The 13,095-nt window shown below is 35.9% G+C and overlaps 1 protein-coding gene across 1 annotated transcript in view; it reads left to right on the top strand.

Moving 5' to 3' along the window:
• The window catches only part of SYNM (synemin), a 114,733-nt gene that overhangs the window by 50,055 nt on the left and 51,583 nt on the right, over window positions 1-13,095 (top strand). The window contains exon 3 of the mRNA XM_053717615.1: window positions 3,853-3,926. Within this exon, the coding sequence (XP_053573590.1) occupies window positions 3,853-3,926 (74 nt within the window). The remainder of the gene's footprint in view (window positions 1-3,852; window positions 3,927-13,095) is intronic.

Below are 13,095 nucleotides of genomic sequence, written 5' to 3'. Positions count from 1 at the left end.
TGCTGTTATACTGCTCTTTTCCGAATCTGTGCAGACCTTGGGGGAAGTGATGTGCACAAATCCGGAAGTCTGTGCTTATTAAAGTAAAAATAATCAAAGAGAAATTTTTTTTTAGAAAGTGTATAATCACATTGATAGAACTCAAAATCGATGCACTTCAAGTCCCCTAAAAGAGATGCAGTTAAAATAATGATTTTTAAAAGAAACAATTTTTTAACCGTGTGGTAAATAGTAAGCGTATGAAGATTTTTACAACCTCATAGATAAAAAAAATTTGAGAGAAAAGTTGTGATAATCGATGATCACGGATCACTGACAAGCCGGTCATCTCAGACAGCTGTCATTCAGTGAAAACGGCTCCACTGAATGTATAAAGCTCCCTCACAAGGGTTCTGATAACGAGCTTCATAGATTCAGTAATGACTGCTATTCTCATGCTCCTGCAGTAATGGATACAGGAGCGCACATCACGTGACACGGCTGGAACGTACGTTACAATATGGCGGCGACCATCACATTCAGTAGGCGGTGGTTTATGTACACAACTGAGAAAGCAATATCTATGCACAAGACAAGGATAAAAAAGTAAGAAAACAATAAACATACAAATCGATAAATAGTTTATGAAAAAAAAAAAATAATATATGAAAACAGAAGGTGTTTAGAGTCCCTTTAAAATAAACATTTTGTTTTCACAGGTCAGTCAATATTCATACACACGATGAAATATATTCTTACTCCTTAGAAAACATTTTTTTTAATGATTTACCTACACAAATATTCACTGTCTTCATTTGCAAATGTAGAAATAAAATTCAATAAGGATTAGAATATACCGCAATGGGTGTAGAAACTGTGTAGAGCTAAGTAGTGGCATTTGTATTTGAATAACAGTATTAAACATCTGAGTCATGCAAATAGCATTGCTGACTGGATCAGCTGCGGGTTTCGTATGGCACCAGCAGTGCTCTGCAGGTTTCAAGTGACACCTGCTTTGTGTTTAAACCCTTTGTGAGGGTAAACAGATAGTAGTAGGGTCAATAGTCTTAAAATTACATGCTCTAACAAATTAGAGCATGTAATAGTTCCACGATCATGGCCATGTATTCTTCTTATTTTAATTAAATAGGAATTATTCTTGTACAGACATTAAAAAAGTCTAAATGCACTGAAATGTATATAAATGCATTTTAGTTGTAGTTTAAAAATGCTGTATTTGTTTCATTGTATAGTAATCTTGCTCAGCACTGACGTTTTTTCTTTTGAGCAAATTGCTGAATCAAGCAGACTCCTTCACTTCTGTTATTAGCAGATTGTGCACCTGTCTAGAACATTTCTAAACCCTGGCACACTGTTCTGTAGCGAGGGGCCAGCATGTATAATATGATATTGTTTATACTCACACTTAACTTACTGAAAATAAATTATCACCAAACAGGAGACAGGCTGTGAGTCAGATCCCATAACCCACAAGGTTGGGCAGATATTATTTGCTGTTATTTTGGTTCCATGAGTGTGTAGACCCAGCTTTATTCTGCCTTTTTATTGGTTCATTATATGATTGATTTCATTGGCTATTATACTTAGTATATTTTATTGCTTTAGAAACCGAACAATAGATAGCTATTTCATGTGCATCCAAATTAACTAGTTTTTAAAGGGGCAGTTAACACCTTGATATTTTAATATAAAATCTTTAGTAATGCTTAGTAAAACAACATTGCAATGTACTTTCATTATTTATTTTGCCCCTTTTCAAGCAATTTTTTTATTTTATAACTCACTGAACTGAAAATGTGCCCTGCTGATATCTCAAAGCTAACTGCTACATATCATTCCATATTTTGGCCTCAGAAGATAACAACTGCAAAACAATGCAGTTTATACTAGCATAGTGCACATGGCAAGCCTGAAGCCATATTGGCTCCTTCAAATAAGGCAAGTGGTGGGCGGAGTTTGGCTTTTAAAAAACAGCTGCAGCAATCAAGATGTTAATTTTAAAAATAAACACGCTGTAGCTACATTTAGGTGTCCAGGCTACTATGAGTGAAAGAAGTGATTAAGGCGGGAGGGGCAGCCTGATTGTAAATAAGGATAGTAGCCATTGAGGGGTCAGGGGTTTTCTGCTAATGTTAGTGATAGTAACTGTTCAGTTACTGGCTCACCTGTATTGTGGTTCCAGATATTTCTAGCAGGAAGAGTAGTTGTTAATATGGTTTATTACGGTGCAGAGTCAGGTTGAGCTTTTGCTGAGGTGCTGGCCTGGTTGTGGTTACAGACACAGGGAAGTAACACTAATGATACAACATGACATGATGGGGTATCAGAAGCTTCTTATCTGACTTGTCATAGCAAGTGGTGTTCTGTGATTACATGATATCTATATGATTGGAATACAGCTGTATAAACGGAGATGTTCTATACAAATGTTGTAATGATCTATGTTATAGCAACTCTGAGATCTTGCAACTCCACTGAAATCTGACTCTAAAATGGGGGCTAATGTCAGTCAAACTCATAATCAATTTTTAAACTGTATTAATTTCTACAAATTAGCAAATATCTGAGAGAAAATAGTATTGATTTTGTTATTAGACTCCTTAAATTACAGATTCAATGTTGTCTTACAGCGCTGAAAGTGTGGACCTATAGCTCCTGTCTGTAGTGGGTCCCCAGATGCCCACTTGTAGAAAGATGTGTCAAATGGTGGTTAGAAAGGAGCGCCAAATAGTGGCGAGGTCTAATGAGATATAGGTATAAAAATATGGTTTTTCGTCTGAAAAAATGTATAGCACTATGGCTCAGCTACAAATATGGTGGTTGTGCTGTATAGATGTATAGGTTTTGAAATCTAGATTTGAAATCTAAGAGTGGCACAGTTGGTACATAAAAGTATTTAATACATATTAAACATTTAAAACAAGGGTGTCATTTAAAATATACTTTAGCAAAACGGCAAGAAATGATGTGTAAAAACACATAAACATATATAAAAACACGCGTGTTTGGCTTATTAGCTGTATGTATAATGTCTCATGAAGATCGTCTCATATGTAATTGTATTAACATAGATCAGGAAATAATAATAATAAACAAATAATGTCCAATAATCCCTTCTCAAAGTTAAAAGATATATAAAAAAGGTTTTTCCATGTGTATCCAAAAAATAAACTGTCCAATTTAGGTGTTGTCCAAAACCGTGATATAAATGAGTGGTGTAAGTCCAGCAAATTCAAAAGTTCTATTTAAAAAGCTTTTCAAAAAACATTTCAAAAAAACATTTAGTGAAGGTAGATAATCTGAAAGTTCAAAAAATTCTATAAAAAGTGGTGACAAAAAATAATAAATCCGTGAATTCAATCCAGAATAGTGAGAAAAATAAGTCCATAAAAATGTTAAATATCCAAAAGGTAAAAAACCAAAAGAAAAAAAAATTGTTATTAGTATGTGCACAAACTAGTGAGAGTGATCCCTAAAAGGGGTCTTTTGTGGAGGGGTTATACTTCCATGTGAAAAAATTATTTATTGTAGAAGAAGCATGGAGATAAACAAAAAATGATGAATGAATATAAAAATAAATAAAAATAGAAAAAATACAAATAAAAATAAAAATAGAGGTAAAAATAATCCTAGGGAATCTTCAAAACCTGAAAATAAAGGATAATAACAATAGTGTAATACTGTATTATAATTCAATAATCAAGGAATAAATAGCTCACCATAACTCTGTCAACTGTATTAATTTCTACAAATTAGCAAATATCTGAGAGAAAATAGTATTGATTTTGTTATTAGACTCCTTAAATTACATGTAACACTGATTTTACTATTTTATGTTTATTTTCCAAACAGAGCCTTGTTGGATTCAGAAAGCAAACAGGGAACAGTAATCTGGACTGACTGGTCATCAAGGAACAGACCTTTGGGTAGGTATTGTAAAGGATTAATCATTATTATAGTATTTATTAAAAATGTTAATATTCTCTAAAAAGATTTGTTATTGCTACAGGGTCATTTACAGGATTCTGTAATGAAACATTTTTTCTTGAGAGCTGTGTATCCTGTATTTCTATATGCAAAACAGAGACACATAGTATATAGTATAGAGCTCAATAAAATAAGAAGTTAAAAAAATGTATGGAAAGTACGAGTTTCAAAAACATATTAAAGTACAAATTTAATTTAATTCTTAAAGTAAGAGTTTAATTTATATACGAAAAATCATATTTAATGTATACAGTAAAAAAATTATTTAATATATAATGTAATTTGAAAGTACAAAGTTAAACAAAATTTAAAGTATTCTTTATTTATTTTTTTATTTTTTTTGCAGCTATTGGCACACTCCCATATACTATATATGTGAGAAGAATAGTATTGGGAGTGTGGTTGCAGCACTTAACTTTATTATTATTGTTTATTTATTTCATTACTAAAAGTAAGAATAAAAAATAAAAAAATAAAAGAAATGAAAAAAAACAACAACTAAAAAACCCAAGAAAAAAGGGTTATATTTATGGGGATGTCATATATGTAATTCAGAAAAAAATCATATCTCTATCGACTAGAAGATAAGTGCGCTAGGATAAACCGAGCGACCATATTAGATTAATAAAACCCTTAGATTATTAAAAGTGCATATATTGAAATCTTTAAAATTTAAACAAAAGAGAGAAAAGAGGGAAAAGAGAGAGAGAAAAATAAGAGGAAGAAAAAGAAAAAAAAAAAGGGGGCGAGGGTGGGGGGAAGCCTTCTTTCCCGTCCGTATTAAACTACAAAATATGTTGTCTTTGCTCGTCTTTATTTGTAAATTCCTCCCAATAGAGACATATCGTTTGTAAAAAGTCCTCCCTCTTAGATTTTAGATAAAAATACTCTTCTAATTCTAATAACTCATTTACTCTAGATATTAACATTTCTTCATCTGGTGGGCCCGTTTTCTACCAGTTCCTAGCTATAACTGATTTAGTGCTGTTTAGTACATATGTTATAAGTTTAGCTTTAATTTATTAATTATTTAAGAGAGCAGTATATACATCTAATTGAAAATCATCTTCGTTTAGAATGAATTGGATACATGAGGAGGTGTCCAACCATAATCTTTTGATTGATGGACAATCCCACCATATATGTTTCATTGTTCCAATCATTCCGCACCGTCTCCAACATTTATTTGATGCGTTTGGATAAATGCTATGTAATCTAACTAGTGTAAGATACCACATAGTTAATGTTTTCTAATTAAGTTCTTGAATATTTGAGGAAACTGAGGATCCAGCTGTTTTGGAAAAAATATTATTCCAGTCTACGTTTTCCAGATGAATACCGGTCTCTTTCTCCCATTTATGTATATATACGTGATTCTTAGGGTTAGCCGGGGTTGTTAAAAGTTTATAACTAAAGGAGATTATACCTTTTATAGGGGTTCCTTTATGACAGATTTTCTCGAAGATGGTTAATTGTCTTAGCAAGTTAGCCCTTTGTGGGTGATTGGTTAAAAAATTGCTTAATTGTAAATATTTTAGCCATTTTGAATATATTCCTCCTGCAATATCTGTAAGATTTTGTTTTGGTCTGAGCTTGCCTTGTTCTAGAACATTCACTAAAGGAATCATATCTTGTGTCTGATTGATATTATAAAATCTAGGAATTATGCCTCCTTGGAATTCTGCATTGGTATTTATCGGGAGTAACGGAGATGGAAAGGAAGAAATATTAGGATATGCAGGAACTATCTTGTCCCATTGTGTAATTGTGTGCTGGATCACAGGAAAGTTTTTAATAGTTTGAGGTCTACTTTCTGTCGGAATCCAGCAGAGCTTATTAATTGGTTGATATGAGATTAAATTGGTCTCTAAAGATACCCAAGCTTTAGTATTATTGTTTATATGCCAGTCAATTATTCTTTGTAAAGTTATTGCCCTATAGTAGTTCTTAATATTTGGGACTCCCAATCCTCTGTTTTTTTGGGGGTATATAAAGTAAATATGTTAATTCTAGGTTTATTTTTATTCCAGATGAAAGAGTTAATCATCTTCTGAAGATTAATGCAGAAGGTTTTAGGAAGGGCTATAGGAACTGTCTGGAGAATGTATAAGATTCACGGGAGGATATTCATTTTTATTGTGTGTATACGGCCAAACCAAGTGTTTTATGTTTCCAAAGGTTAAGGTCTTGCTGGATATTGTCTACTACATAGTTTTCTATAAAGAGGCCTGAATTTTCTGTCGTAAGGTAAACCCCAAGATATTTAAGCAAAGTGTTTTTCCAGGTATATGAGCTATGTTGTTACAGGCCTGGAGGACCTGTGGGGGTACTGATATGCATATTGCCTCAGATTTGTTATTGTTAATTAAAAAATTAGAATGTTTCCCAAATTCTTGGAAAGTCCTTTCTAAGGCACTGATAGAGCTAATTGGGTTGGTAAGGGTTAACAATACATCATCTGCGTAAAGCGAGATTTTGTATTCTTGGTTCCCTATATTCAGTCCTTTAATTTTGGTGTTTAAGCAAATTCTAACAGCTACAATCTCCATGGATATTACAAAAAGTAAGGGGGACAGGGAAAAACCCTGTCTAGTACCATTGGATATTTTAAATGGGTCTGAAATCATGCCATTAACTCTTACTTTAGCCAATGGCCAGGTATAAAGATAGAATATTTTCTGGATGATTCTGTCCCTGAAGCCAAACCTTTTAAGTGTTAACTGCAAAAATGACCAGTCAAGCCAGTCGAACACTTTCTCTGCGTCCATTGAAAGTGTTACTAAAGCAATCTTATTTAATTTTGCGTATTTAATTAAGTGTAATGCTTTGATGGTATTGTCCCGGGCTTCTCTGCCCAGGACAAATCCCACTTGATCAGTGTTGATAATGTGAGGGAGAATTTTATTTATTCTATTGGAAATTATTTTAGCATAAATTTTAATGTCATTATTCAGTAATGAAATTGGCCTAAAATGTGTTGTAATGTTAGGTTCTTTACCCGGTGTGATGATCTTTATAATGTATTAGCAAACAGCAAGGAGAGAGAACAAGAATACAGACTTTATTCAGCAGCATCCATCTTAACAATAACTGCCCGCCCCCTCCAATCACATGACTAAAATGTTAACTGTTTGTAGTGCACAGAGTGAACTAAGCATAACTATTGAACTTAAACTATAACATAAAGCATACACATCATTACATCTTCCCCTTCAAATATGAAACACTTAATATGAGACAAAGTCTTCCCATATTTTTGGTTTGATAGCTCGACCATAACGAGAGAAAGTAACTGCTGGCTCACTAGCAGTACAATCAGTGTCAGGTTGAGAGTCATTCCCAGCATTATCGCAAGCTGATACACTTATGTTGTCCTCAAAGTCCTCAGGAGACTTTACATCCATGTTAGGGAATTCTGTGCATTCATTGCTTTGCTCTTTATTGTCATTGCTGCTTGGTTCCCCGAGTAGAGTATCAGCTGCAGTGTCTGGTCGAAGATGACGCCTGTTGCGTCTCAGTTTCTGTCCACACTTGGTTTTGATATGACCTTGGTGAATTAGCTTCACTGACAATTCGAGCAGGTTCCCATGTATCCCCAGTGACTCTGTGTCTCACAGCTTGCCCAGCCCTGAGTGGACCAAGTAACTTGGTAGATTTGTCAAAATACAGCTTTTGCTTTTTCATGTTTATGTTCCTCTGACCTGTTACCTGATCCTGTGGGATAGTCTGAGGCTGAAATTTCTGTGGTGCAATAGGCACTGTGGTCCTCAGTACTCTACCCATGAGCAGCTGTGCAGGTGAACATAAACCCTCCATGGGTGTTGCACGATAGTTTAACAGGCCTAGGTACACATCCTGCCCTGATGATTGTGCTTTTCGGATAATGGATTTGGCTATGCCAACATACTTCTCAGCTAAACCATTGGCCTGTGAGTGATACGGACTTACTGGTTTGTGCCTGACTCCCCATTCACGCAGAAAGCACTGGAATTCAGCACTTGAGAATTGCGGGCCATTATCAGACAAAAGTTCTTCACACACTCCATGTCTCGAGAGTATTGTTTTGAAAGCCCATATGATTGCTGATGCTTTTAGATTTCTCAGCTGTACTAACTCAAAGAATTTGCTGTAGTAATCTACTACTATCAGGTAGTAGTTGTCCTCAAAATGAAAAATATCTGTGGCCAGTCTCTGCCAATTGCCGTGAAGGAGTGTTCCATGGTGTGAGAGGTTCTTTTGCATTGTTTTTTTGAAATGTCTGGCAGGTTTCACATGTCTTCACAAGTGTCTCAATATCAAGGTACAAATTAGGCCAGTAAACCACATCCCGTGCTCTGCGCTTACAAAGAGTAATGCCCAAATGTCCCTGGTGAATTTGCTCCAATATTTCTGCCTGCTGTGATTTAGGAATAACAATACGGTCACCCATGAATATGATATCCGTATGAAAGGATAGTTCATGTCTCACAGGCCAGAATCTCTGCAACTCAGGAGAAAGCTTCTTTCGTTTTTCTGGCCAGCCATTGCACATGACACGAATTAGTTTTTCTAGTACTTTATTTTGTTTGGTATCTTGTCTATTTTTTTCCAGCCATACATCAGCTATTGGAATATTTACTAGTACTGTATGTACCTGTTCTTCCAATTCAGGTTCATCCCGTGCTTCATGTCCTTCTGGAAACACCCTAGACAGTGTATCTGCCATCTGAATTTCCTTTCCTGGGTTATATTTCACTGTGAGATCATACTGTTGTAGTTTCATAACCATCCTCTGCAGGTGTGGAGGTATAGCAGATAGTGGTTTTTGCATGATGTACTCCAATGGTTTGTGATCAGTTTCCACAACCACTGGGCGACCATAGATATACTGGTGAAATTTCTCACATCCATTTACAATGGCCAACATCTCCTTCTCAATTTGAGCATAATTGGCTTGTGTTGTTGTCAGAGCTCGTGAAGCATATGCAACAGGATGTCCTTGTTGCATTAGCACAGCACCTAACCCAAACTGGGATGCATCCACTTGAAGAACAGTGTTGCAGTTTACGTCAAAATATTTCAGTATTGGCCCCAGGAGTTTAGTGATCAGTTTTTTTACTTTCTCAAATGTCTTTTCCATGTTTGCGTCCCAAGACCAAATAGCATCCCTTTGTAGCAATGCACGTAGTGGGGCTGTCAGCTGAGCGAGGCCCTGAGAAAACTTGGATAGATAATTAAAAAGGGCTAATGATGTCTCTAGTTCCTTCCTGGAGGATAGGGCCTTCATGCTAATAACTGCTGTTATCTTCTTTGGATCAGGCTTTAAACCATCTTTGGTTAGAAGGTGTCCAAAATATGTAACCTCTTCTACCCCAATTTGCATTTTGTTTGGATTGAGTTTAAGATTTTTCTCCCGACACCGCTTGAGTAAGACAATAAGGTTTTCGTCATGTTCTGTACGATCCTTTCCATAAACCAGCAAATCATAAATTATTACTTCAACACCATGTAGACCAGCAATCATGTGATTTCTTTTGAAATATCTCCTGAGCAGAAGCAATGCCGAAAGGTACCCTTGTGAAACGCCATCGTCCAAAGGGGGAGTTGAAAGTGGTCAGGTGACTGCTTGGTTCATCAAGACGCAATTGCCAGTAACCAGATTGTGCATCTAGTACACTAAACACTGTTGCTCCTACTAGCTTGTGAGCTATATCATCTATGGTGGGGAGTTTGTAGTGTTCTCTCATTATTACTTTGTTCAAATCACGTGGGTCAATGCAAATACGAATTGCACCTGTGTTTTTCTTCTCTACCACAACCATAGAACTGACCCATTCTGATGGTTCTGTGACCTTTTTTACTACCCCCAACTTCTCCATCCTAGTTAGTTCTTGTTTGACTTTAGCCTCAAGGGATAGAGGTATTTTCCTTGGGGCATGAATGACAGGCTGTGCACCCTCTTTTATAGATCACTGTACTCATGCTTAATGTTGTCCTTTGACAGTTCGCTGCACCCACCATCCACAGCCATAATGATCTTTACAAGTCCAATATCTTTACTTGTTTTTAGACCTAATACTGCTGGGGCTTTTGTTTCTATCACAAACAATTGTAAGACCTTTTCAGATCCCTTGTAAAAACATTTTGCATGGCAGCGACCCATCACTTTCAGCTTTTCACCACCATATCCCAACAGTTTTGGTAGGTCTTGAGTCTCTAAGGGGAATTCTTTTCTAAGGAGTTCCAGGTATGTGTGGCTTGGCACACAGTTTACTTGTGCCCTTGTATCTATTTTGAATGTGACTGGAGTTTTATGAGCCCCTATCTGTAGGGTTACATTTGCTTCATCTGCAGACTTGTGTGATTTCTGTACTGCTGCAAGATATATTGAGGTGCAATCTGAGTCTAACCCTGCATTGTCATCATTGTCCTCTATGGCGTGTACAGCCTGTGTTTGTGTCCTTGCAATATGGGAAAACAGTTTACACACCCTGGCAAAATGTCCTCTTTTCTTGCATTTATTACATATCTGTCACCTTGCAGGACAGGCAGCATTTTTGTTGTGCATGTTTCCACAGTAGCCACAGGTTGCTTGTGTGTTACTTGTCCCAGTGTCCCACTTGCCTTTTATCCCCTTGTGTCCTCTTTCTTGCCAGTATCTGCTGCTTTGATTTTCTATAGCACTGGTGCTGTGTTCCTTCCAGTACCTGCATGTCCTTTCTTGACATTTCATATGCTCTAGCAATCCTGATGGCTTTCTCAAGATTTAAATCTTCTTCCTGCAGCAGCTTTTCCTGAACTTCTTTAAACTTACTGCACATCAGAATACGGTCTTTTATCATATCACCTGCATCATAAAAAGCACAGTCTTTGGCAAGCAAGCGCAGCTGTGTTACCCATTCATCCACAGATTCACCTCCACACTGATTCCTCTCATAAAACATTTTCCTCTGCACTGTGATGTTTTTCCTTGGATTGCAGTATGCTTCAAACTTTGCAAACAATACCTCTGTTTTTTTTTTGTCATCTGCAGTGATATCCCCGCTTGCCTGCCAGGCTCTGCATACATTACGTCCCTTTTGTCCCACACATATCAAAAAGTGTGCTGCCTTCTGTTGCTCAGTCCATCTGTCTGCATCTGGACCTGCAAACACAAGTTCAATCAGCTCTTTCCACTTTGACCAATTATCAGAAATGTTCCCTGACTCTAAATCCAGAGAAGGAATGTTCTTTGTGTTGCTGTTTGCTGCCATGTCACTTTTCACCCCACTTCTGGTACCATGTGATGATCTTTATAATGTATTAGCAAACAGCAAGGAGAGAGAACAAGAATACAGACTTTATTCAGCAGCATCCATCTTAACAATAACTGCACGCCCCTTCCAATCACATGACTAAAATGTTAACTGTTTGTAGTGCACAGAGTGAACTAAGCATAACTATTGAACTTAAACTATAACATAAAGCATACATCATTACACCCGGTTTAGGCAAAACTACAATTCTGGCTTCTAACATTTCTTTTAGAAAAGTGGAGTCGTTACTAAGTGTATTGAATAAATTAAGAAATTTAGAGATCTGTGAAGTTCTTGTAGTAGTTTGCACTAAATCCATCTGGGCCTGGACTCTTGCCTGATGACACATTTTTGATGGTCTGTGTGACCTCTTGTAAAGTAAAAGAATAATCTAAGGTCATTCTTTGAGATTCTGAAAAAATAGGTACTACTGTGTTATTTATATATGAAATTTTCTCTAACGTAGAATTTTGGGAAGAGTGTTTAGGATCAAGGTTATATAATTGCTGGTAATAATTTTTTAATTCTTTAAAGATATCTTGGCTTCCTATAATGTGATTCCCCTGGGAATCCACTAATTTTGGGACATAAGTCTGTAAATTTTTTTCCATAATGTTCTTGCCAGAAGTTTGCCAGACTTATTGCCTCCATTAAAGAATATTTTTTACAAGCCAGTGCTCTACGTTGAGCCCCTTTTTTCAAAAAAATATTAAGATCATTTCAGGCTTCTTTAAGTTGAGAGGTTAATGTTTTATTATAGGGATCTTTTTTTATGGGCATGTTCCGTGCATTGAAGAGTTTTAATAAGCAAGGAGTAGGTTATCTTTAGTTTTTTATTGATTCTGGTTTTATGTTTAATGAACTCTCCACAAATAACCTGTTTATGTGCTCCCCACCATATTGTGGATGATGTATCCCCCCCCCCCATTGATTACATGAAAAATACATATCTAGAGTTTCTTGGATGGATTGCTTGATTTGTGGTTCATTCAGTAGGTGAGCCTCTAGTCTCTATTAATATGGGGTTAATGGAGTCTCTGGCCATTTGATAATTAATGAGATTAGTGAATGGTCTGACCATGTTATATTATGTATTTTAGCCTCCTGTACTATGGAGTAGCTGTTTTGGTCAATTAAAAAAAAGTCAATACGTAAATATGATTGTTGTGGTATTGAAAAGAAAGAGTAGTCTTTTATAGTGGGGTGTAAGGTCCTACAACTGTCTATTAAAGATCAAGATAAAAAGTTTGATTTCACCGATCTGAATACATGTTTAGGTATGTTACTATTATTTTTAGAACAGTCCATCATTGGTTCTAGTGGTAGGTTAAAATCCCCACCTACTATTAGTGTGCCTTTCATTATTTCCAGTATGCGATTAGTGACCCTTTTAAAAAATGTTTTCTGTCCTGTGTTAGGGGCGTATAAATTAACTATTGTAACAGGTATATTATGTAATAGGCCAACCAAACATAGAAATCTGCCCTCAGCATCTTTTTCAATTTGGAGGAGTTGAAAAGGGGTGTCTCTATGTATTAATATACATACCCCCTTTTTTTGCTACATATCTATCACTTCCAATAAATAAATAAGCAGCTAGAGGGTGATGGAAATATTTTCCTATAGAGATAAACTTTTATCCGAATTAGATTTAAAAGATAAACCTAGTACATCAGGGGAACATGAAAGGATTGATGCCAATAAACTTATAAATGAACTTGAGAAAAATATGAATAAAGAGTTGAGACAAAAAATGGAACTCATATTCTTAGATAGATATTTGGATAAAGAGCTTATACCTAGAGGATTAAAATTTAAAAAATCCTGCACCTTC

This window comes from Bombina bombina, chromosome 6 (assembly GCF_027579735.1).
Source record: "Bombina bombina isolate aBomBom1 chromosome 6, aBomBom1.pri, whole genome shotgun sequence".
Classification (NCBI taxonomy): Eukaryota; Metazoa; Chordata; class Amphibia; order Anura; family Bombinatoridae; genus Bombina; species Bombina bombina.
Note: the sequence above shows the minus strand (reverse complement) of the source record. Positions and strands in the feature narration are given on the sequence as shown.